The 25,186-nt window shown below is 35.2% G+C and overlaps 1 protein-coding gene across 8 annotated transcripts in view; it reads left to right on the plus strand.

The window, feature by feature from the left end:
• Nucleotides 1-1,526: 1,526 nt before the first annotated feature.
• Nucleotides 1,527-25,186, plus strand: part of ADGRL3 (adhesion G protein-coupled receptor L3) — a 491,846-nt gene continuing 468,186 nt past the window's right edge. For all 8 annotated transcript variants that reach the window (XM_063108120.1, XM_063108118.1, XM_063108117.1 and 5 more), the window contains exons 1-2: nt 1,527-1,581; nt 20,469-20,672. In XM_063108120.1, coding sequence (XP_062964190.1) covers nt 1,527-1,581; nt 20,469-20,672 — 259 coding nt within the window. The remainder of the gene's footprint in view (nt 1,582-20,468; nt 20,673-25,186) is intronic.

Here is a 25,186-nt window from a genome sequence, read left to right on the forward strand (position 1 = left end):
CCCTCCTCAGATAATAGCTACCATTCTTTTTAATTCCATTCCTCACCTTTGTTTACACAATAATCACGAAAACAAGTTCCTATGCCTAAATCAAACGTAAATGCCTGAGTAGACATGGCTCTATGTCCGGCTGCAATACCTTAAAGTAAATCATTGTTAACAATTCATACATACTGTTTTATCCTTTCTGTAAAATAACTTTTCCCCATCGTTTCAACAATGTAAAAATGTATGTCAAATGAAATAAACTATTTTGGTTTTAACCAAAACCAAACTTAATAGAAATCCTCATATTTCACTACAGAAATCATTTTCTCTGCTCCTCCAAAAGATGCAATGCTATAATTAGGCCGGTCCTTTTTCAGCGTGTCTGTCTTCTCTCTTCTCTGTGCTCCCCACTCCTACCTTATGCAACCATGCTGTTTCACGTTTTCCACCCTTCACAGTCAAATGACAGATTTATGTGAGTTCTGAGTCTTCTTTGGAAACTTCCTACTCTGACCCCTTTGTTTGCACAGTTAATGTTCCTAATTACTCATACATTTTTGGGGTTCATTTCTACCATAGAGAGGAAAGGGCACTAACGTGGAAATCAAACATTTGGTTTGAAATTCTAGCAGTGTAACATGTCTTATTTTTCTCTTCAGAAAATGTGGGACAATAGTGCCTGCTTTATAAATATATATGGAGAATTAGATTATATTAAATTAGAAAACTTGTATATCATATGCCAGACATCGTGCTAGATGAGTACTCAAAAAAACCAGATTAATTAATCTTTACCTTGTGACTTCATTTACTGTTTTCTCTACTACAGTGTAAGTGGTGAGAAACATTGTTCTGCTTCATTTGCTTTACTGTACCAGTTTGCAGTTTGGTTCAGTAAAATGACTTTTCCGTGCTTAAAGTTTTTAATGTCTTACATACACATTTAACACCTTTCAGCAAGAGTCCTCATCTTAAATTGTACGATCCTGGAGAACAGGTTGCATGTTTTATTCAATATTCTCAGCCATGTTCCGAGCCCAGTGCTTTATATTTCAGTGAGCGTTCCAATAAACCTCTGTTAAATTAATTAGTTATGTTTGAGCTGCATTCCAATTTAGTTTGTATCTGTAGTCTTATTATTAAAAAATAAGATCTTTAGAATAACATAAAGGAAACATTGTTTTAATTATAACTAATGTCTTTTAAATTACTTATTTTATATGATGCTTGTATTCATTAAAATGAAGAAGGGAGGATGAATACAGATATTTTAGGCGGGGAATAAACTTTCAAGGAATTAAGAGTACCTGCATTTGATAATTCATTTTTCTTCTTTTGCAGGTTTCAGATTTGGGATATTGTTTTTCTGATTTTGAAGAATTTTTTTTTTTCTTTTGAGTTTACTTTTTGTTTCTTTCTTTCTTTTTTTTTTTTAACCATTGGTCTTGGAGTACAGAAGAGGAATCAGAAATACGCTTATTTAGTTACACTTTTGAAACACTCATTCTTGAGAAACTCTCAAGCCCAAGTACACAGCCATGTGGCCATCACAACTACTAATCTTCATGATGCTCTTAGCACCAATAATTCATGGTAAGATCTTTAATTACATTTTTGTGTAATGCTTAAAATTGTCTTATTTATATTAGATTTTCTTCAAAGTTTTTTGGCCTGAGATATTTGTAGCTTTTGCTTACCATATATTAATATGAGTAAGTTAAATTAAAAGACCATAATATGTAGTTTAAGCTGCAATAATTATGATTTTTGACTTGGGTTTCTTAAAGTGCCTATTGAAATGTGAATATAACCAAAAGGCTTTCATTTCTTAAAAAAGAACTCTTGCATATTTTATTCTTTGTTTCTAACACATTTATGAAACATCATCTGAATCACTATATTCTTTATTATGACTTTTTTGGCATACATATTTTTATGCTTAAAAAATGTATTTAATGTAGTAAGTATGAACATTTGAAAACAAACTCCAAAAATATTTCCGTTCTCAAACTGTTATTTTTTTCTAAGTATTTACTACTCTGTCAATCTTTAGTACACAGAATATGAACTGTAACTGCTCATTAATGGGAAATTGTTTCTGCATCTACCTTTCAATGCATACAAACCAACCCAAAACCAAAACAATGCAACGGCAAAACAATATGAACACAGGCTGTCAGTTTTCAGAAAAAGGTTATTTTGCAGAAACATGCTAGTATACTCATAGTAAACTTGTATACTCACTTTATTCATTTAGATTTCGTGGTATTTATAGCACAAATATGATAATTTAGAAATTATGTACCATTGCAAATTTTATAAAATATGAAGTAATTTAATACATAAGACAGACTGATTTATATTTTGTACAACTTAGTGTAAAATTCACTGAATCTTTCTAAAAACTGGTAAAGTCTCTATGTATGTTCCTCTCTCACGATTTAAAGTTTTGTGCTAATTATCTTTGGTTTTGCACTAAGATGAAAAAGTTATAATATAGTCGCTATCTCATGGTGATGGTAATTATACCAGAGAAAAAGGGACACAGCTTTATTTGCCACTGTTTAAGCAGTCTCAATATTACAGTGCAGGAAGCAGCTGAAAAGAATTTTTAGGCTCTTTTCACTCACTTTTGGTTTTTATTTGACTACAGAAACCCATTGTAGTTCATCAGTGATGCAATTCCGAATTTGGCCTGTGTTCCTAAGTTTCAACATGAATTGCATTCTGCTGTCATTACAAAAACTGGATAAAATAACTACTGTCACTTTTGAAGTTTTCCTCTAAATTTTTTCATGATGTAACATGCTTAATTCTAACAAATCACTGTAAGGTAGAGATATTTTTAAAAATGAGTAAAATCCTACTTATACAATCACACTGTTTTAAGCAATTTAAATTTGTCAAAAATTTAAAAATGTTTCCTTAATTTATATATTTATGCGGCACAGATGCATTCACATACATGGGCACATACAACATTGTGTGATATGGGACAGTGAAAGAATTATGTGACTTTAAACAAATGCTTTTCTAATTATCTGTATACCCAAAGGTGATTCAAATTAGGTTTTTTTGATGTTATAAAAATACCTCCCATATAAGGTTATTTTGAGGATAAAATAAATAGCATATATAAAGACTTCGGCACAGAGCATGACAAATATTAAGTGCTCAAACATGTTAATTTCCTTCTTATACAATCTGTTCCTCCAGTTTATTTTCATTCCAGTAAATTATAACAACTAGGAATTAGCTTGCCTTGAGTGCTGTTTCATTTAATATTGATAATAAAGATAAAAATATATGTACACACACACACACACACACACACACACACACACAATGCATGTTCCGAAGGTCAATCTAAAATTACCTGTATTAGAGGAAGTTAGGTTAGAAATAGCAGAAATAGACATTGTAAGGAAGATTCCCTTTTCTGAGCTAAAATTTCTGGTCTCCCAAGACTGACACCTGTTGTGTATTTCAGTGGGCCCCAAACATGGCTGAGTCATAGATTATGGCTCTTGGTTTGGGGCCTGGTAGTCTGTATTAAACACACACTCTCACATGTACACACAGAGAATATCCCCAAGTAACTCTGAAAAGTATTTAAAAACTCCTAATACAGTGGTATGGCACATAGAAAATTATCCTGTTGTATAAAACATTTTGGCTAAAAACTAAAGCAGTCCTTTCCTTTTTACCATAGCAGACTAAACAATATAGAAGTTTTCAGCTTATAAACTTTATCCTTATTACCTTTTGTGGTATTTTAAAACTTTGCACCAGAGAAAATGTAAGTCATTTTGTCTGCCTTCTATAGAAGACCTTTTTTGCCTTTGTGATACCACTTTTCACTTGTGAATGAAGGGCTTTAGGAACAGTCTTTGGGAGCCTAACTTGCTCATAAATAGAGGAATGTACTTTTGATCAAGTATATAATAGGATAGGAATTTTTAGAGTCTCCATCAATCCTGGCTTAAAAGAATACTGCACAATTCGAAAGCTTAGATGACTGAGTTAGAATGTATGTGAGTTATAGAAGTGCTTTTTGTTTCCAAAACATGATCTGATGACATCTTTTTTGCCTGCTGTTGTTGAGATGCCCAACTTTATTTGCCCTCTGACCACTGGGAATTAACTTTTCGGAGAAATGACTTGAATGGCTGTTCCTTTCTCCAGAGCAAATAATGATGATGACTACTGATTTCATACCATAAACTTCAGTTGTATTGGTTCAGTTAATCCTCACAACAATCACATGGATTTACTGTTATTGTTATTATTATCATCATCATTATCTTTCTATGATAAAAACACTGAGGTACCAAGTGGTAAAGTAACTTAACTGAGGTTACACAGCTAGTAAGTGACATAGAATGGTTTTAAAATCCCATTCCTGGCTTCCTGAGTTTTTGGTCTTAGTGCCAGTAGATGTTCAAATCCTATCAAGATCATTCTTCTCTGCACAGAATCTCATCTGATCTATGTCATGTATGTAGGTGATCTATACTGATCCCCCGCCTATTCCATGTTCTTACAATAGACAAACTGGGTTTTGAAGTCCGACAGACCTGAGATGAAAAAATCCAGCCCTGCCACCTACTAGCTCTGTAACTCAGTTTCTTGGCTAAACTAGTTAATAAATATTATTTATCAACCACTACAAGCCAGAAAACTGTGCTAGATGTTAAGTATGTGGTAGCAAACAAAAAATTTTTAGTTCTTCCCTCAAGGAGCTTACAGTAATTGAAAAACTTGTAAGCCTAGTTTTCATCTGTAAGAATGGGCATTTAATCCTTACAGGGTTGTTTTAAGAAACAGATGGCATAATATATGTATATATACCCTTTCCTTACCTTGAGATAGTTCTAAACCTTTGAGCACTAAGTAGGGAAAATGCATAATTTTTCTTATTTTCATCCTGAGAATTGAAAGAAATATTTTTCTACTTAAACCTCAGTATTCAAGATTTACCAGATATTTATAAAGTCTAGCATCTAAACAAAATTATTACGAAGATTATTAATATCTAAACAAAGTTATTGCCAATTTGTAGGAATGCTTAAATCACTCTTTCAGTTGGTAGTATATAATTGTCAATGATATATTTTTGTATGAACTCTACATGGGTGTAATTAAAAAATAAGCTAAACAATTAATTTTGTTAATAGTTTTGCTAGTGGAATAATCTCCACATTGCCCTAGAAAGTCTGCTAAATGTTTATATAGGAAACAAAACTAATCAGTACATCAACATTGCATATATATACAATTTTTAAAATTAGGAAATGTCTCTGGTTCTCTGTTTATGTGTCCATATTCTATGTCTCTGTGTACCTCTGTATTTCTCCTTTTTCATTTTCCATGACTGTGTCCTCTTCCTGTAGAGCCATAAAACCCTTATCTACGATGCAGTGACATCTAGCAAAAGTAGAGAAGCGGCTAAAGCGGATGGCCAGTTCTTTGCTGTGCCCTATTGTAATGTTGCATGAATATAAAGGATTCTTTTTCGTCATTTTGTTGATGTGGTTTGGAACAAGAGAAAAGAACAAAAAACGTGGAGAACAATAATCCAGTGATAACATGGATTTCTGGGGCTCATTCTGATTGGCAGTAAAGAAATATTCAGGTCCAATGTGGGACATTGACTAGGAGTCTGTTCCAGGGGGGTAACCTCACCTCAAGTCCCAATGGATTGGGAGTTCAAAAGGTGATTGTGGTGCTCAGATATTTTAACTGCATCTCAGCTTAATTAAACTTCACTTATAAACTGAGTCACTGTTGGAAAGGTAACAAAGAGGATCATTGGCACTTACTGTAAGTAATGGGATACAATATTTTTACTAGCGTATTCACAGAAAAAAATAGGATTTAAAAAAGTTTTTCTGGAACTACCTTATGGTGTATTTTTTTTTTTCTTTCCTGCAAGTCTACTGTTATTAAAGTTGAATCTGTATTTGTACATTCATGGACTTTATAGGCTAATCTTTTTTGTTATGTTTAGGAAGTTACTTATAATAAATAGTTCTTAGTAGGGATAAAACAATGATTAGATGCATATATAATTAGTCCTCTTTTTTATAATTTGCACTTTATTATTAATCTATTTTTACAGTTATAATATTATTTAATGTATAAATGATTTAAAATAATAGCCACATATTTTTAAATTTCTAATAGATATGAAGCTGGAAAAACTACAAAATTACATTTTACTACATAACGTTTTACCATATAATTCTTTCTATGAAGAGGTGTTTTATTAGTTGTGAAAGAGTCAGGTTGACTTCCAAGCTCTGCTTAACTCTGTTATTTTTAGAAATTAATTATCCTTGAAATGTTTATAGAGTTTGCCAGCCTAGGTAACTTGTAATATCTGCAGTAATATAATTATTTTTATGGTCAAATATGTTATACAAAAAAATTGGTGTCATGGTAATGATATATGAGGTTATTGCTAACACATCCAATACGACCTGCATTAGCCAGTTGGTACCGAATTTCAAAATATGTATTTTGTAAGTTAACTGCACAATCTCAATATCACAATGTCAACTATAAATATTCATGTCTGATAGCTTTACTTTGTAAGAATTTGCTTAAAAACCTTCCCAAATACCCAGTATGCAGGTTAGCAATTGGAAAAGAGTTTGCTTTTGCCTTTGTACTGGCAAAACTTCTTATATGTGAATTTTGTTGTAGTGATACTCGATGCATAACAAGTGTACATGTTGGGAGTAAAATAGCATTTCATTATGTTCAGATTTTATATATTGTGGCTATTGAGGGGCTTGGAATATATCTTATTTTTATATTTCTTTTCCCGGAGTGGACTATGACTGTAGCAAGCTAGTTGTTCTATGCTTAGTGTTGAATGAATTTAAAAATATTTGAGTATGTCATTGTCTGTTTTCTTCTTTGGATTGCCATTTACTTTCTTTCTCAATATAAGACTGGTGCTTTCACATTTATAATTTGATATAAGTAGCCATAGTACATTATTCAAGTATTTGTTTCCTTTATTCTTATTAGGAAATGATTCCTTAATAGCCAGTCAAACAATTGAGGTTCTATAGGAAACAGTTTTATTGATTTGCCATGTAAATAAAAGGGTATATGGATTGTATTGTTATATATTTTCTTTTCTTTTCTTTTTTCTTTTTTTTTTTTTGTGACCGGTGTGATGTTGTGATGTAGCCCGAGCGCACCGGCCATTCCTATATAGGATCCGAACCCGCGGCGGAGCGCCGCTGCGCTTCCAAGCGCTGCACTCTCCCAAGTGCACCACGGGGCTGGCCCGTATTGTTATATATTTTAACTTGACAGTTTATAATAAGAACCTATTGAAAAATAGTTAATATATTCTCTAAATTTTTCAATTTTTTAATCATTAACTGAGACTAACTTTAAATTTTTTTAATTACATTTTTGTTTTATTTGAATCTATATTTCCCCAATATTTTGTCATAGTAGGAGAATTCCTTTAAATATTGAAAATTTCTTCCTATCAAAAAAACTTATCAGTGTGAAAGATTTTTTTTTTTTTTTTGTGACCGGCCACACCGCGCTCAGCCAGTGAGCGCACCGGCCATCCCTATATAGGATCCAAACCCGCGACAGGAGTGCAGTAGCGCTCCCAGTGCCGCACTCTCCCAAGTGCGCCACAGGCTCGGCCCTAGTGTGAAAGACTTGATCAAGTAAGTTAGTCTAGTTAAAAGATTTTCAAGAGAAATATGCTAGTTTTACTTACAAAAGTAATAGATATAGGTATTCATACAAAAATAGGTGCCCACAATGGCATTTGATAGGCTTTCTGTGGTTTACTTCATCTAGACATATTACAGTTTGTGTTGATTTGGATGTCCTGATGTCAAGGTTTTAGATTAGTGGAAAAGTACAAGAGCATAGTCTGGTACATTTCTCTGCTAGTCATGACCAGTGTAACCTTACTTTATTGTCAAAGTAATTCTCCTCACGCAAATTTAAATCAGAAAGTAAAAACCTCATAATTCCCTAATCCAGTGATAATGTTTGTTAAATTTTTCTGCAGTCATGTATATGTTCACATATATTTTTTAAAAATTAGAATATTAGAAATAAAATGTATTTTTTTCATTTTAGCTTAACATTAAATCTTATGCAATTTTATGCTCTCATTAAAATTTTTTTAAAAAATTTTATGTCATCTGAAGGCACCATAATTTATTTAACTGTATTTCAATGGATCAACAATGAAGGATATAGCTCTATTATCTACACAAATAGCACTGTGAAGAAACATGATTGTATATAGATTTTGATATTATCCCTGTATACCTAGATAAAATTTGTTGAGAAATTTTTTAAAAAAGATTATTTTATCAGGTAATGAATAGCTATCTTAAATATGTGCTAATAAATGATCAATACAACTTTGATTTTTATCACTGCAATTTGTTTAAAACAATTTCACAAGTTTTGTCTACTATAACAATGAACAAACATAAATAAGAATAAATATTTAAATATTAAGATATTCTTATTTGCAGTGATATAATGATATATTCAGAAAGTTCAAGAAATAAAATTTTTCTCAGAATTAACGAGTTCTTTGAGTTCAAATATATGATTCACATATATACGTATGTGATTATAGTCAAAACAGCAAAGGAATGCATGAGTTACTTAGGAAATATTATAACACGAAATGTATGTAACAGCCTATGAGAAAACTCTTAAACATTACCAGGAGTTATAAAAGACATGCGATACACCATGTTCCTGCATGAAAAGACTGAATGTGGCAAAATTATCATATATTTCCAAATTAATTTTCATAGATTTTTACACAATTATATTCCAAATACCAATATGAGCTTTTCTATGTAGAAACTCAACAAAATTATTCTAAAATATAATTTGAATATTAAACAAGGGAAAAAGTTAAGAAAAATAAAAGGGAGTAATAGAAAGAAACTTACCCAACTGACATAAAATGTATCTTATAAAAATACAGTACTTAAAATCCAAAAATTAGACAAGTTGATCAATTATAAAAATGAGGTCCCTGAAACTGCACTGTAGTTTATGTTTATCTTACAAAGTGATAGAAATGGCTTCTTGGAAAATCAAATATCTAGGACAAGAAGTAGTCAAGTAGAGTTCAAATAAATTGTGTGTGTGTGTGTTTCAAATGATATTTTATAAAACTTCTGTAAGAAGATTTATTTGAGTTATCCACCTTTATCCCCATTTTTGAACAATATATTAGATAGATGAACTAGGCTGTAGCCTTAGTAGACTTCAAAATTAATAATGGCTTTAAGAGGATAATTTCTTGCTCACCAAATGTTCCAAGACAGGTAGGTGTTTCTGGGGTGGGTGGGTGGGTGGGTCTGTGTGTGTCTGGGGTGTGTGTGTGTGTGTGTCTGGGGTGTGTGTGTGTGTGTCTGGGGTGTGTGTGTGTGTGTGTCTGGGGTGTGTGTGTGTGTGTGTGTGTGTGTGTGTGAGAGAGAGAGAGAGAGAGAGAGAGATAACTGTTCATAGTTATTCAGATACCCTGTCTAGTGGCAGAAGGCTTCCAAAGTCATTCTGAGGGTCATTGCCAGTGCAATCCACAGGAAGGGGGTTAGGAGCATTATGGAGTTTCTAGTGGAAGGTTTTCATGAATATGCTTTGATGTAGTGCGTGCTAACTTCTACTCCTGTTCCATTAAATAAAACTCAGTCTCATGGCTCCACCTATAAGACAATCTGAAAAAATGTAGTCTTATTGTGATTAAGGAAGAAGACATTCATGTACAAATGATACTACGTAGTTTATAGAAATGGATTTTAATGCATTAATATCCTTTTTTAAAGTTTCGAAGAGTTTTTTTCCACAGCTTTAAAATAATATTTCATTGTACCATAAAACTCACCCATTTAAAGTGTAAAGGTCCATGGATTTTAGTATGTGCACAATTGTGCAACTATCACCGTAATCAATTTTAGAATATTATCAGTACCCTAAAAAGAAACCCCATACCCGTTAGCAGTCACACTCAGTTTCACCTCCTCACCCCCTCCCCTGGCAACCACTAGTCTATTTTCTGTCTCTGGGGATTTGTTTATGCTGGGCATTTCATATAAATGGAATCATATAATACGTCATTTTTTGTAATTAGCTTCCTTCATGTGATGTAATGTTTTTAAAAGTTATCCATGTCCTTTCATGTATTGGTACTTAATTATTTCTTATCGCAGAATAATGTTGCATTGTATGAATATACCATGTTGTATTTGTCAGCTGAATGCAATTTACGTTATTTCCACTCTTTGGCTATTATGAATAATGCTGCTATGAAAAGTCATGAACAAGTTTTGAGTGGAATTGTTTTTGCTTCTCTTGGGTATACACCTAGAGAATTGCTGAGTCACTATGTTTAGTATTTTGAGGAACTGCTAAACTTTTCCGAAGTGGCTGCATAGTTTAATGTCACAAATGACAATATGAGGGTTTTTGTTTCTCCACATCCTCACCAACACTTGTTATTGTCTTTTATATATTAGCCATCCTAGTGGAGGCAAAGTAATATCTCACTGTGATTTTGATTTGCATTTCTCTAATGCATAGTGATCTTGAGCTTCTTGTCATGTGTTGAGTTACAAGCATTCTTTATAGAAATATTTTTATAAAAGACCAGAATATATCACTGTTAGGAGACATTTAGATTTAAGAGATCATTAGACTGCATTTTCTGAGAGGCATTTTGCCTGGCTTTACCCACTTAAATCTCACCTATTTTATTTAGTTTTGACTCATACACCATTTGTCTACCCTCATTACCCCCCTATACTTTTACTTACATATTTGATTCCTACATGTAGTTCATTAATTCAGGTTATTATTATGATGACAAAAACTAGTAACTGACAATGATTCAAACTTTATTCTGGTAGGAAGACCATATACAGGTGAATTATACACACAACAGCAGGGTAGGGATAGTTCACTGGGTTCATCTGTTAGTTTCCAATTGCTTCTCAATAAGAAAATTATAAATTGAGTTAAACTTTGGTGGCCAAAAAAGTTTCTATTTTTGGCCCAGTCTGAATTCCTGTTCTTCCAGATTTTGGAAATCCTCTATTTATATATTTTTGTATCTTTGCTCAAATTATATTATAAATATTGAGTCTTTCATTTTATTTCCATAGACTGTTTTTCTCTAATATGTCTTGCAAACTGTGGAATGCCTCTTTTATTTCATCTCAAGAAAGTTATGCAAAATTCTATAGCTCTATGTCTCTCTATCAAATCCACATATTATATATTATTGCATATTATCATTCTCTATAATCACTCACATAGCATCTTCAAATGAACAAATATAAAAAGAAGGAAGTCAGCAAAGAACCTGAGGTTTTATATGGCAAGGATACTAGCAAACTTGTATATTACAGCCCATTGGGCTTATCTGGTATGAAAATATTACTATTTGGGAATAAAGGATTAGGAAAGAGCTAAATAAAGATAATAAACAATTTATAAATGCTGATACTGAACAGATTTTGCAGTTGTCAAGAACCATAGAGAATGATGTCAACATATTTAGAAAGTATTGCTTACATGAATCCCAAAAACAATATTGTCTAATCTAAACTGCTTTAAATCCTAATTTGTATGGGCCTCTTGAATGAAGTAGAAAGATCTCAAGTCTTAGAGTCTAATGCCAGTTCCATTCCTTCCAAGATATATGACCTTAACCAGTTTAAATCACAGTTTCCTTGTTTGTTAAAGGGGTAATTAGGCAGACTTTGTTATAGTATGAGGATTAGAAAAATAATATGTAGGAAGACCCTCACACAAAGCTTCACACATTTAATCCTGGGAGAATGGGCTCATTAAAACATACCTTTAGGAATTAGAACTGAAAAACAAATGACCTGGATAGTAAGCAAAATTTAAAATACAACACCATCCTGGGGTCATTTACTTTCTATAGGGTTTTCCAAAGAGTTCATTGTATATTCTTAATCCTCAAATGTGACAGTTTCTCTAATGAATCTACGCATTTGTACACGCATTCTATCATTACGTTCAGGACCCACTCACTGGACTGTAACTAAGTCTTTAATGAGTTACTAATGAACATCTTAAGCTTAGATCAGCATTCAAAAAAAAATGTTAAAGGATGTTGAAAAGCTATTCAGAGTGCAAATCTGTCTCTTTTAATTAGACTGTAAGCCCAGTAAAATTTTCTGTCATCACTATTCTTTCGAAGTTTGACAAAATTGAATAGTGAGTGACAGATACACCCTCCCTTTGATATCATTAGTTTCATGTGAAGTTTAATGGGGTAAATTCAGTGATCTAAATTAGAGAATCATTGTTTTGATTAAGTGCAAAGATAAAAATAATATGCAAAATTAAAATAGCATTTTACCATGTTCTATTCTTTTTCTTGGACTCAGATGAATTTAAAACAGATTGATTTTGTTGTTGCATTACAGAATAACAGATGACAGGAGGAAAAAAGATCCAGATATGATTAGATCATGTAGGTGAAAAAAAAAATCTGAATTTATAAAAAGAACAAACAGTCTGCTTTCACACATTACTGATTCTCTCCAAGCTGTTAGAAATACCACAAAAGTAGTAATCATAAACATTACCTGAATTAGAATAGGATTATTCATTACTGTAGTTCTCCTTACAAATCAGCAATGATTCTTGGCAGTGATCCTTTTTTTCTTCTTTTTTTCCCTCTTTTGATAGTGAAGTTGGTGAAACCATGCAAACCTTAAGGGCACATGATTTAATCATGAAGACAAATAATACATAAAATTTAAAGCAACAGGTTGATACCATGCTCTGCGTCCAGGGAACACTACATAATTGCTTAAAAGGAGGCCTTTTAAATTAGTCACAATAGTTGGATAGTTGGAATAGCTGTGATACCTTAGATGTATTATAGGTTACAGTCTGTTGCTGGCAGGCCTTATGTTGTCTCTGCAGACAGATAAAAAACCACCATGTCGATTTTTAAAAGTAGGTGTCCAATTATAATCACACTCTATGTATATACCACCGACATAACATAATCGATCATTTTGACATTTGAGCCTGTTAACATATCTGCTGTGTTGCTAACCAGCATTTAGGCCTTCATTTTGTGTATGTATTGAGAAAAGGGGACGGTTGGCAAAAATCTCTTACTGTTATTAAAAAAAGAGAGAAAACAAGTTCTCATTCTTAACTTTCTTCAGAGATGCCAGTTCTGATAAACTTAGGATAGGGAGACAGAATTCACAAACAAGACAGATCTCTGTCAAAATATGTATCATTTTTGCTTGTATTGCCCACACATCAAGTATAATTGGCAGTGTGTTTAAGGAAGAGTACTCCATTGCCATAGTTGTAAAGATTGTTAAAGATTTACTTTAAATCTTTCCGCAAGCACCACTTCCATACCGTTAAAAAATTAATATTCTAAAATGCCAGATTTGAAAGCTAATTAAAAAGTAATCTTTAAAAGTTTGTTCTTTTATTTTTTTAACACTATGAATTAAGTTTCCTTTTAGCTTTATTCATAACCAAGTGAATCTTCCACTCTTCTCAGCATTTTTTATATACAGACTTTATAACTTGGTTGCTCAGTTCTCTGGCAAAAGTTTATTGTGTTTGTTTTATTTTACTGTTGAAGGCTATGTTATGGAGAGAAAGAGGGAGGAACCTAGTCTGAAGGGCAAATTGCTTACCCACATAGGGCATACCACCTGTAAAGCTACTCGACCATGCCAGTTGTTGGGCTCTTTTACGTGCCCGTAATCCTATACCAACTGGGCCAATTGCCGAGGTAGGGCTGGGTCTGAAGCTCCCAGACCCCTCAAGCCCATTCACAGACTGGGTCACAAACCCTTCACATACCAGACTAGGTCCCCAGACCCCTCACATACCAGGCTGGGTCACCAGACCTCTCACATGCAGGTCTGTGATCTAGGTAACTGGTCAAAAGGTCCTTGGAGCCATAGGTTGGAAAGCACAGCTGCCCACCTGCCTGCTTCACTGAAACTCCTCTCTCTCTCTCTCTCTGAAGAATGCAAGAATAGCAACAAAACTAAAAAGATAAATTGGCGTGCATGCACACTAACTCCACACACACACACACACACACACACACACACACAATTTGCTTACAAAGGATGTGCTAAAACCACACCCAACTGGACCCGAGGCGAGGGCCCTGACCAAACTATTCTATTTTCCCAACACCACCACTTCATGAAACAATTCAGTCTAGAAAAGGATTCTGTTGGGTTAAATTGAATGATATGCAAGTATAATAGGAAAGTAGCTTCTTCATACTCAGGAGGACAATTTTTTGCAACTGAGCCATTTTCTTATAAGACTCAGAATTGAAACAGATTTTTCTCTCTGTGTTAGAACTTCCATACTGTAATTTCTACCTGGTGGCATCCATAGTCAGGTGCTTCAATTGGAACTTTTATGACTATTGTTCGAGATTACTACCCAACCTATAAAGAAAGTATTCAGCTATCACATACACCTTAGGGAAAGATCAGAAAAAGCATAATCTTTTATATGGCCAAAATGAAGGTGCTGGGAGAAAGATAGAGCCATTCATGTATGCATAAGAAAACAGGATTGAAAAATGTGTATTTATTTACACAAAAGGAAATAAAAGCAGTAGTCTCTACCCCTTGGCCGCACCTCTTTCTCCTTTTGTCACTACCTATCTCTTTATATACTCATATATGTTGCCCTGAAGTTGAATTACACATTCAGTATCAATGAACCATTTGCTGTTATAACTATTTCAATATAATTTCTAGCATTTACCTAGTACTTTCCAGTTAGCTGAACAATTTTGCACACAATAGCTCAGTGAATACTCTTCATTCAGTGGTTCATATGTATTAGTATTCATAATTTTAAGATGAAAAAGTAGATTCAGAGCTATCAGTCTAATGAGCAATGATACATTTCAAACAGTTGGTAAAAAAGAAACTCAAAAATCTCTTAACCATCTTGTGGAGGCTTCTTCCAAAGGAATTTTTATAACCTACTGAGCATTTGCCTTACTTTGTAGATCTGTTATTTAAAAAATAAACCAACCAAAACAGTATATTAAGATTAAACTATAATAAAAGAAGTAAAATTTTTAAAAATCTTAATTTAGGATAGAAAGTCACAGTGTGTTTTCTCAAAACTTGGAAATCGAAAGACATATAGATTTTAAGTATATTTTAGTAGAGAATGGAAGGGAAACATTGTGAAATCTGATGATGATTTTATAAATATAATGAACAGTTTGGTAAATTATGGGAAGAGTGATACTAGAAAGTGGTGAGATTTGGAAAGCCTGAGCAGTAGGGGAAAGGATTTCCTACAGGAAGGATAATTTGAACAAAGGATTAGGCAGGTATGCATAGGAAGATAAGTATTTTATATCCAGGAGATGCTAGTGAAAGGCAAAGTTGAATAGGTTAGGATCATAGTGATGTTAGTGTTCATTTTAAACTCTGTATGGCTTATAATTATCAAACTGTTAACAAAAGAGAACCACCAGAGAGAAAAGGAAGACTTTAAAAAAAAAAAAAAAATCTGCAGATCAGTCAGTCCTTGGCAAGACCAAAGATGAGCACTGTGCTTGGGAAAGGGAGGAGGCTGTATTCATGCCTCTTAGGATCAGGTTTGCATACATATTCAGTGAATTACAGAAATGCAGTGAATATTTATGAAGAAGGGTACTCGCCTGCGCAGTGAGTGGTATTGCTCAGGCTCTGTAGACTAGCTGTGTCTGGTTTTGATGTAGTCTCCATTATCAGAGAAGAGGGCAAAGAATGTCCTTGGAGTCTGTTTTCTAATTGGAGACATAGTGGGCCCTCAAGAATGAGGAAGGGGTTGGTGGCTGGCACCGGGTGGACGTATTTAAGGTCAGTGTAGAATTCTCAGTTACAGCTGATTTGGCCTTATCAATATGAGCATCGCCTTCGTTTAGTTACTGAAAAGAAAACTTCATAACAGTTAGTAAGATGTATACTTGCAGGCTGAGCAATACCTGTCTGCCCTTTCCCTCCCACTGTGGCCATTTGGTGCTGTTTAACAGTTTAAATGTCTCTTTTAACCTTAGTTGAATCCATTTTGTCTGTCCTTTGGGGTACATTTTAACATAGCTAATAAAATGACATGGTGAAATATTAGCCCAAAACACAAAAATAAATGACTTGTGAGAAACCTCCTTAGTTTATGAAAATTAAATCACTGTGACTGATAAATATGCTTAGTGGTGGTTTGTTAGTGTTTCTCTCATCTTAGAAGTATCTCAGTACTGTAGCCCATTGTTTTGTTTGTATTCCAAGCTCACTGTTATGATCAATAGCCGCTTGCAGGAAGAAGCTGAATAATTGACTGAATTACAAAGCTACTCATCTAAGGAGAAAAAGAAAACAGAAGCGTTGAAGTTGGTTAGACACAATGTGTATTTAATATTTTTTATTATTTATAAATCATTATTGATCTCTGAAAGTATATACCATCGAGTTCTGATATTTTTGGTATTTATTTCAATTGTATGTTCCACAGATAATATGAAAACTTTGGTACTACCATCACAAATACTTTACCTCTTAAATACTCATTGTTTTTCTTTTCCTTCTTGCCTCATATCTACCGACAACCAATGTTCTGGAACTTTTATGCTCTGATGGCTGTTGATGTTTGGGAGATTGTACACAAATATAGGATAAATATTTTGATCATTTTGGTAGGCCGTGAAATAGTAATTTTCACATTTACACTTGCTCACTAGCAAAGCAGAATCAAAGTATTTAAAATGTAAAAATATCTGAATTTGAAATGATTATGTGGAAGATTTGGATATGGCAATAATTTACATTAATTATAATAAGAATTAAATACGATCCACGATTAAAGCAATTCAAACTTTAAAAAAAAATAGCAAATCCCCTTTATTTTCAAAGGAAGTCTTAATCAGATATGCAATTAAAAAAAAAAGATAAGAATAAAGTTTCTTTTTCTCTGAAGAAGGTTAGAAAGAAAGAACAGAATGCATTGGCCTTGTCATCACTTCCTGTCCCAGAACCAAAATTACCTTTGGGACATCTTAAAATTGCATACAACAGTTTGAAACTGTGGTCTCAAATGGAGATGGGAGGAAGACTCTGGGGTCGGGGTGCCTCTCAATTACAGTTAATAGTGCAACATGCTGGGATATTTTTTATAATTCATTTAATAGAATCCTTTGTCTTTAAGGGTCTGGAAATGAAAAGAGACATTTAGAATATGAAAGCTATCTTCAAATATCCAAAGAGAAGTACCTTGGTGGAGTAACTTGATTTGTTTTTGTAGCCTACATATAGAATTTAGATAAGTGCTAGGATATAGATATTGCCTTGCCTGATATGAGGAAACTTGTTGCGTCAAATGCAGTTATGCCCCAAGGACAGAGTGAGTTTCTGATCATGGCCTCTTCACATAAAGCTTAGGAGATTTTTAGAAGGGCTGTTCTAGGAGTTATTATTTAGCATGTGAGCAGAAGGAATCTTTCCAGACTTAAGATTCCACGCTTCTAATGGAATACCAGAATTATAACTGTGATGTTTAACTTGAAGTCTTATTTTTATAATAGTTTCAGGAAGACAAACTGGATTTATATTTATAATTCAAATAAATGTTTCCCCAGAAGTCATATATCTTAAGTGTAACATATAAAAGATTTTTAAACAAAAGTTAAGATTTTGGCTCTGTTCTAATAGCCTTTATCCATGTGGGCCGTGACTCTAGATTCCTTTTACAGAGATAGTGAATTTAAATAAGAGTGTGAACTGTAGAAACATTAAGATGCTTCAGTTTTATAGAATACATCAGAGTCTAATTTCCTCCAACTTAAAAGTCAAAGTCTACTTAACCTCCTGGTATTTTGTATTCTTCATTTTACTAAATCATTGTATTCCCTGACTCAAACCTACTCTTTCTAGATTCCCAAGAGCTTGCTTTCTAGTTCTAGTTGGAGCATGTTGTTATTCCTTGTTTATGCTGAGATTCTTTTATTTAGATACAGGCACTATATTTTTCAGCTGTTGCTTGATTCCACTCTATATGCACTTTAAAATCAATTGTTGTTCTCTGCCTACTCTAGAAATGGACCTTTCCTGGAAATAATTGATCTCTAGTTCAGAGGAGATCACCATTCTCATGTCGTTTCCAATCCTGTCCTACTCTCCCTCCCCAATAGTTTTATTAACAATCCTAAACAGATATTTGATTGTCCCCAAAACTGAACTCTTTATCCTGGTTTACGAAGCTCATGATCTGGCTGTTTCTTACCTCTCCATCTCATTCCAGATTGTTCTTCTCCTTGACCACTATAATCAGCCAAATTGGCCATCATGTGGTTTCTTGAATAGACCAAGGTGATTCCAGCCAGGAGATCTTTGCAGTAGTCTGGAATGCCCTTTACTCCTGATTTTTGTATGACTAGCAACTTCAGGTCTCAGTGAAACTTCAAACAATTTTATCCCTACAGATATATCTTCCATAAAAACCCAAATAAAGTAGCCTATTTAAATTTACTGTAGATTACTCACATGTACATGACATTTCTTCTTTATTATTTATCTATTTGTATATTCTCTATTTCTCTCACCAGATGTATAATTTGTTAAAGTAGGTATGTGGTCTCTTTTGCTCTCCAAATTCTCCAGCACCTAAAAGAGAGCCTGACACATAACGAGGACTCAATAAATATTTGTTGAATGAATGAAAAAATAAGCACATGCTGTACCACTCCAAGTGTGCTTATATGTTAACCTGGCTGAGGGAATAATCTTTCGATTTTATTATAGTTGAAACTTGTAGGATATGTATCTTTATAACCTTTTGCTAATTTCCTTCCATATAGTAGTTATAAAGATTTGAGGAAAAGCATGCCTGTGAGTATTTATATAAACAATATTCTAACGTTAGTCACATTGTTATTTTGAGCAGTGAGGAGAGGGATGTTTTAGAAGTCAGTCAGAAAAGACACCACTATTGTGAAACATCAAAGAAGGTAATTAATTAGAGATTTTTGGTTATCATGATTTATTTGGTCTTAAAACTCATTTCCTCCTTTGACAGCTTTTTTATTCACACAGACTATCAAAACAGCATTCAGATTAGCTTCTGCATAGATATTTTAAAAATTACATATTATAATGAGTTAAAAAATATTTTAGAGCAATGTCTCAGATTTATATTTTAAAATTTTCAGTCATAGATTAACAAATTTCTTAATATGATTTTTTTTTCCTCTGAGGGCTGTAATATTTCATGTGATTTGGAAGGGATATGTTTTTCATTTTTAATTTGCAAATATTTTACATATCAAGATATTATAGCACCACTGTATAAACTTCCAGTGTTAGAATGATGGTCATAAAATTCTTTTGCACTATTGATGTTTTTAGCTTCTCTCCTGACTGTTTAATGTTAGCCATATAACATAGTTAATGTATTTTTAAACATGAATGCTATAGTATGTTAATATTTGTGTAAAGCAAAATCTTTTTCCTGCTAAAATCTTATTTTTTTAAATGTGAGGTACATTTTTATTATCATTCCTACTTATTAAACTAGTTGCTACTAGTGTAGAAAAATGTGTATCTAATGTATTAATTCACTGGAAAAAAACCCCTGTACTTAAACAGCTCTGTTTGCATAGCATGTACTATATGACTGTTTTGTGAATTATGTTAAAAAATCACATGTGTACAATTTTATTTTCTCATTATTGTCTTGGTCTTCCATATTTATTCATTTACGTAATATGTACCATTTGTCAGTAAAGTCACTGTGTATATAAATGGCAAAAATGTATGTATATCCTTTTCACCTTAATGTCCATCACAGATCTTAATAAAGCATCTTTCAAAAATGTTAGTTACATGACCTGAAAACATATAAATTAATATAAAACAATCCATATAGGTGTAACCATATACCAAACCAAACAAATAAAACAAAACAAAACAAAAACTTTCTGAAACTTTCTTAACCCATTACCTTGTCAAGCCTTTTTTGTATGAAAGTTGAGTTCAGTAACCAATGTTTTTATTAACATGTATATAGACATTAGTGCCCATAATTTACATGAGAATGCTGTGAATCTATAAAAATATAAATAGTATTTATATTTTTTTCATGTAGCTTATTCTGCTTTTAATAATTTTGTCTAATTTTCTAATCATTGTTAGGGATTAGGGTGAGATTTTTTGGCTCAATTAAGATAGTGATTAACAAGACAGTATCACATTCTGTGCCAGGACATATGATCTCCCCAGCTCTAGGGTTGTCTGAGTGGGGCCTGGGGTGGCTGGAGTCCTGGGCCCATTGCCTGCAGCAGAGAGCCTTGGGTGTAGCTTCTATCAGGGCTCCTCTGAGGCCAGCCTGAGCTGAGCGGGGTCTGATGGTGCGCCCTGCGGTCCCCGCAGGTGGCAAGCACAGTGAGCGACATCCAGCCCTTGCTGCTCCACTGCGACATGCTGAGCGCAGCCCAGGAGGCGCTCTACCACCCAGACATCTCCTTCAGCAGCCAGCTGCAGAGCGTGCCACTGCTCATCGCGGACAAGGGCCTCGCGGAGCTACCAGAGGAGTTCGTGGTCCAGGTGCCCAAGGAGCACAGCTTGCAGCCCAAGGTGCGGCCATCGGTGGGGAGAGAGGGCTGGGGGTGGCTGGGCAGGGGCTCCTGGGAGGCTCAGCCTCAGGCAGTGCACCACATGTGTCTTCTCATATATTTACTGTCTGTATCCACCCTTGTGGCTCATGTTTCCACTTAGCGATATTCTAACCAGTTGCTACATGCCTGTTCTACGTGAGAGCCTCATCATTATTTTCAAATGTTTGATTACAAATTTTTGATTGGATTTTAAATATTTTTGCATTATCATAAGATATTTAAAATTACTGTTAGTGACAATTTTAACTACTGTAAAATTTGAATTTTATCCTAAGAGATAAGTTTTAATATTTCTGATCATTGGCTTGTTTGGGGGAAAAAAGTGGACACTACCAAGATTTTGAGGAGATTATGGGAAAACATCTTGGTTAGGAATTGTGTACAGTCATTTAAAGCATTAAACCTGGTAGAAAAGTTATGGTTATAGGAGCTACCTAATTTTCTTAGGAAAATGTTGGAAAGTACTTTATAATATTGTCTCTGTAGCTGGCAGGTATAGTGACATCCACCTCTTGAAGCTCCAGTAAGGAGCATTATATAATATTTGCACAAAATTCAATATGTACTCTTTTCCCCAATACTTTATATTTTGTTTTATTTTTACATAATATTTAGGCAATGTAATTTTTTTCCCCTCACAAACTGTATGTGGGCACTCTTATCCCTGTTATTTTTCCCCATGGAATATAATATTATAATTTTCTTTGTGTGACACATGAAAAAGTATGGGAAGCATTTGGCTGTTGGTACCATGAATATCAGGTCTTGTCCCAAAACACAGTCACCCCTCCTACCCAATAATTTCTTGAAAGGGATGTATATAGAAGAAATACTGGCAAAGGAAGATGAAACAACACTGTATTAGCTGCGTTTATCTTCTAAACTCCATTACAGAATTCTCTGGTACAATAAGTTGGAATACTTTGTTTCAGCCAGGGTCTAAGAGAAGTGCATCCTAAATCCATTTGAGATTTAAGAGACTAATCAGTTTAACTCTTCAATTACGGCAGCCACATAGAAAGAGTATGTGGGTAACTTGGCACTCACAGTGGCTCTGTCTCTTCAGTTGCATTGTTCAGTCAGTGGCCTAGAATCTTTCCACTGGAATTAGCATTTCTTCCTTGAGGGTGATGGTTGGAGGAGCAGCAGTATTGGTGACAGGTTCTGTACCCTTCTACAGAAGCATGTGGAATGGACCCCAGTGCGTTCTGAAAATTCAAGGACAATGTAAACATTTTGTAAGAACTTCATTTTTCTCCTTTCTGCTTGTTTTTGCATTCCTTTTTCAAACACCTGAATTTCTCTAAATTGGGTGCAGATATATTAACCCCAGAATGTGCCTCAACAGTCATAAAGTATTCATCATAATTTTGTCTTTTGAATTATATTGTAAAATTATAAAATTAATATTATTTAATTTACTCCAATGCATATACGTTTATCAGAATGTCTAGTACTAATGAAGGAGAAATCCAGAAATGATAATTAATTTTTTATGAGATTTTATAAACATTTTAATCAGCAACTAACACACACACACACACACACACACACACACACACACACACACACACCTCCTACTGACAATAATTCAGATTATAAATTAGTTAAAATAGTTTTTTCCTATAGAACTCTAAGAACTTGATTGAATTTAAATAATCCCCAATTTCTATAGCTTAATAAGATTTTTCTGTGTGTAGAGCTACACAACTACACCAGTTGTTGAGCTCTTTTACTTGTCCATTATCCTGCCAACTGGGCCAATTGTCGAGCTAGGGCTGGGTCTGGAGCTCACAGACCCCTCAAGCCTGTTCACAGACTAGGTCACAAACCCTTCATATGCAGGCCTATGAGCTGGGTAACCAGCAAAAAGGTCCTGGGAGCCACAGGTTGGAGAGCATGGCTGCGTATGGCAGACACCGAAGCAGTAGATGCCCGCCAAAATGGTGGTGGTGCCGTGCATGCGCACTAACTCCACACACACACAACTTATTTAGGAAGAATGCGCTACACCACCCCAACTGCACTACCCCAACCAGACCTAAGGCAAGGGGTCTGGATTAAATTATCTATTTTCCCAGCAATCCACCCCTTCAGGGTCCCTTGCTGTACAATCTATGCTTCAGAATCTTCCACAATGTTCCCTTAGTGAGGATAAATGACCCTTCCATTTACATAACCTATTGTCTGTTCAATATGCCTTAAGGCTTGTAGTTCTGTCCTTTTAACTATTAGCCGCGTATGTCCAGTTAGTAGTCACCATTGATGTGATCCTCCATGCGAATCCTGCAGTCATACTGATGTGCAGTTCAATGCATATTCAGCAAGCTGACACATTGATCACGCGACTCTGGTGCAGTGCCTGCAGCCAGAACACTATGGGTGAAAAGACAGAAGGGTACCCCTATTGGTACCAATAGGGGAGGTCCTCGCCCCTCTGGTAAGATACATGCCAGTTTGCCATCGTGAGAAAGGATGGTTGCAGGAATAGGTATCTTACCTGGTTTATGATACCATACTTTATCTGCTAACACTGTTGGATCTATAGGTTCTACATGTAACAGTATAGGGGAACTCATAATTGGCCATAATGATAATACATATATGCCCTTTGGAACTGAGTGCTTATCCGTTTCAGGCCATGTTACCTTTACTTGAGAAGGCCAGATACTTGTCACCCAAGGTGAAACTTACAAGTCTTCCTCTAATCCTTTTCCCCAAGGCCCTATTAAACTTACCCAGCATATATGGGGGGTGGGGGGGGCTTTTATTCTCCAAGACCATTCCCATTGTACTGGCTGTCCCTGTTGCAAACAGGTTGGGGCTGGTAAGAGAATATTTCCATTCTTGCCACACCTTGGCTTCAAAAGCTATTCTTTAGTAGTGATTCACAGCTGTATAGGTGCTGCAGCCCTATGCAATAGAGCTTCTACTGGAGAGGGGCCACCCTTGTGGGGTCTCTTATTTAGAATTATGACTGTCGGCTATAATCGCTGTGTCCACCCCTTCAGGGATGGGGATTGGGTAGATAGCTTTAGTCCCTTTTTAAAAAGACCATTGTACTGTTCAATCATTCCTACTGCTTGGGGATGATATGGCACATGTAACTTTCACTGAATGGATGACGGAGAGGCCCACCTCTAAACCCCATGTCCAGTAAAGTGGGTTCCATTATCACTTTCTATGACTACAGGCTGACCATACATAGCAGTACAGCTGTTGAGTGCCTTCACAGTGTTTACCTGGTCTGGGGCCTTACAAGGCCATACAAACAGAAGACCAATAGCCAAATCAACAGCGGTGAAGATGTATCTGAAATTCTCCAACCTTGGCAGTGGTCCAACAAAGTCCAATTACCGTTGAGTCAGGGGCACCCTCCTTGAGTTATTTGCCCATCTATATGGGGCATCAGCCAGGGGTGTGGACTCTCTTGAGCACACACTGGACGAGCATGACAGGCATTCACTACATCTTCCCATTTTATAGGCAGGGTCCTTCTTTGAGCTGCCATCCACATGGTTTCACTGCCAGCATGCTGCATTGGTCGATGTAACCATTGGGCTACATCAGTAGCTGGGGCTCTCTCCAGCCATCTTACCTTAGCCAAGGCATTGGCTTCATCATATCCTGGACTGGCTAAGGGGAAATGGCCTGTGACATGGAAAAGAGTTACTTCTTTCTCATGTCCCAATTCTCATAACTCTTGCCACATGGCTTGTCCCCACAGGGGTCGGTGGCCTGCCATCCACAATTGATATTTCCAAGTAGAGATCCAAAGGGTTAAACCTTTGTACACAGTCCAGCTGTCAGTACAGATGGTTAATGGCCCAGGCTCATTTTTTATCACCATCTACACTGCTCTCAATTCAGCCCATTGACTGCTATGCCCTGTGCCGTTTTCATACCACATCATATCTGTTAAGGGCTGGACATCAATAGCTGTCCACAATGCTGAAGGTCCCAAGCTAGAGCTATCTGTATACCAAGTTTGCTCTGTGATAGGTCCCTGTCCCTCATGGAAAGGTGTAGCCTCCGCCTCCATGGGTAACGGTTGTGTCAAAATGTTCTCCACAACCTCTACTGGGCCTAGCACAGCTTGCAACTCTTTGGACAGAAGACTCATTGACACAGTGCTCCCTTGTTCTATATATGCTCCCCATTTAGACAAAGTGGGAGTCTGAGCTACACCCTTTTTAGGGCTGGTGGCCCATGTGTGTAGCCAACCTATTATGGGGTTATGTCGTCCTTACTAGGACTTTGACAATTCCTGTGATAGCTTCAGTGGCCATCAAGGCAGAATACACAGCTGCTAACTGCTTCTCTATTAGGGTATAATGCACTTCAGCACACTTCCAGAGCTGAGACTAAAATCTTACAGGTGGTCATAATCAAAGAGATAGGGTCTCTGCCACAAACCCTATCCTAACCTCTCCAGGGTTATATGTACGTCTAACTCAAAAAGGCTTAGTGGGG

This window comes from Cynocephalus volans, chromosome 9 (assembly GCF_027409185.1).
Source record: "Cynocephalus volans isolate mCynVol1 chromosome 9, mCynVol1.pri, whole genome shotgun sequence".
Taxonomy (NCBI): Eukaryota; Metazoa; Chordata; class Mammalia; order Dermoptera; family Cynocephalidae; genus Cynocephalus; species Cynocephalus volans.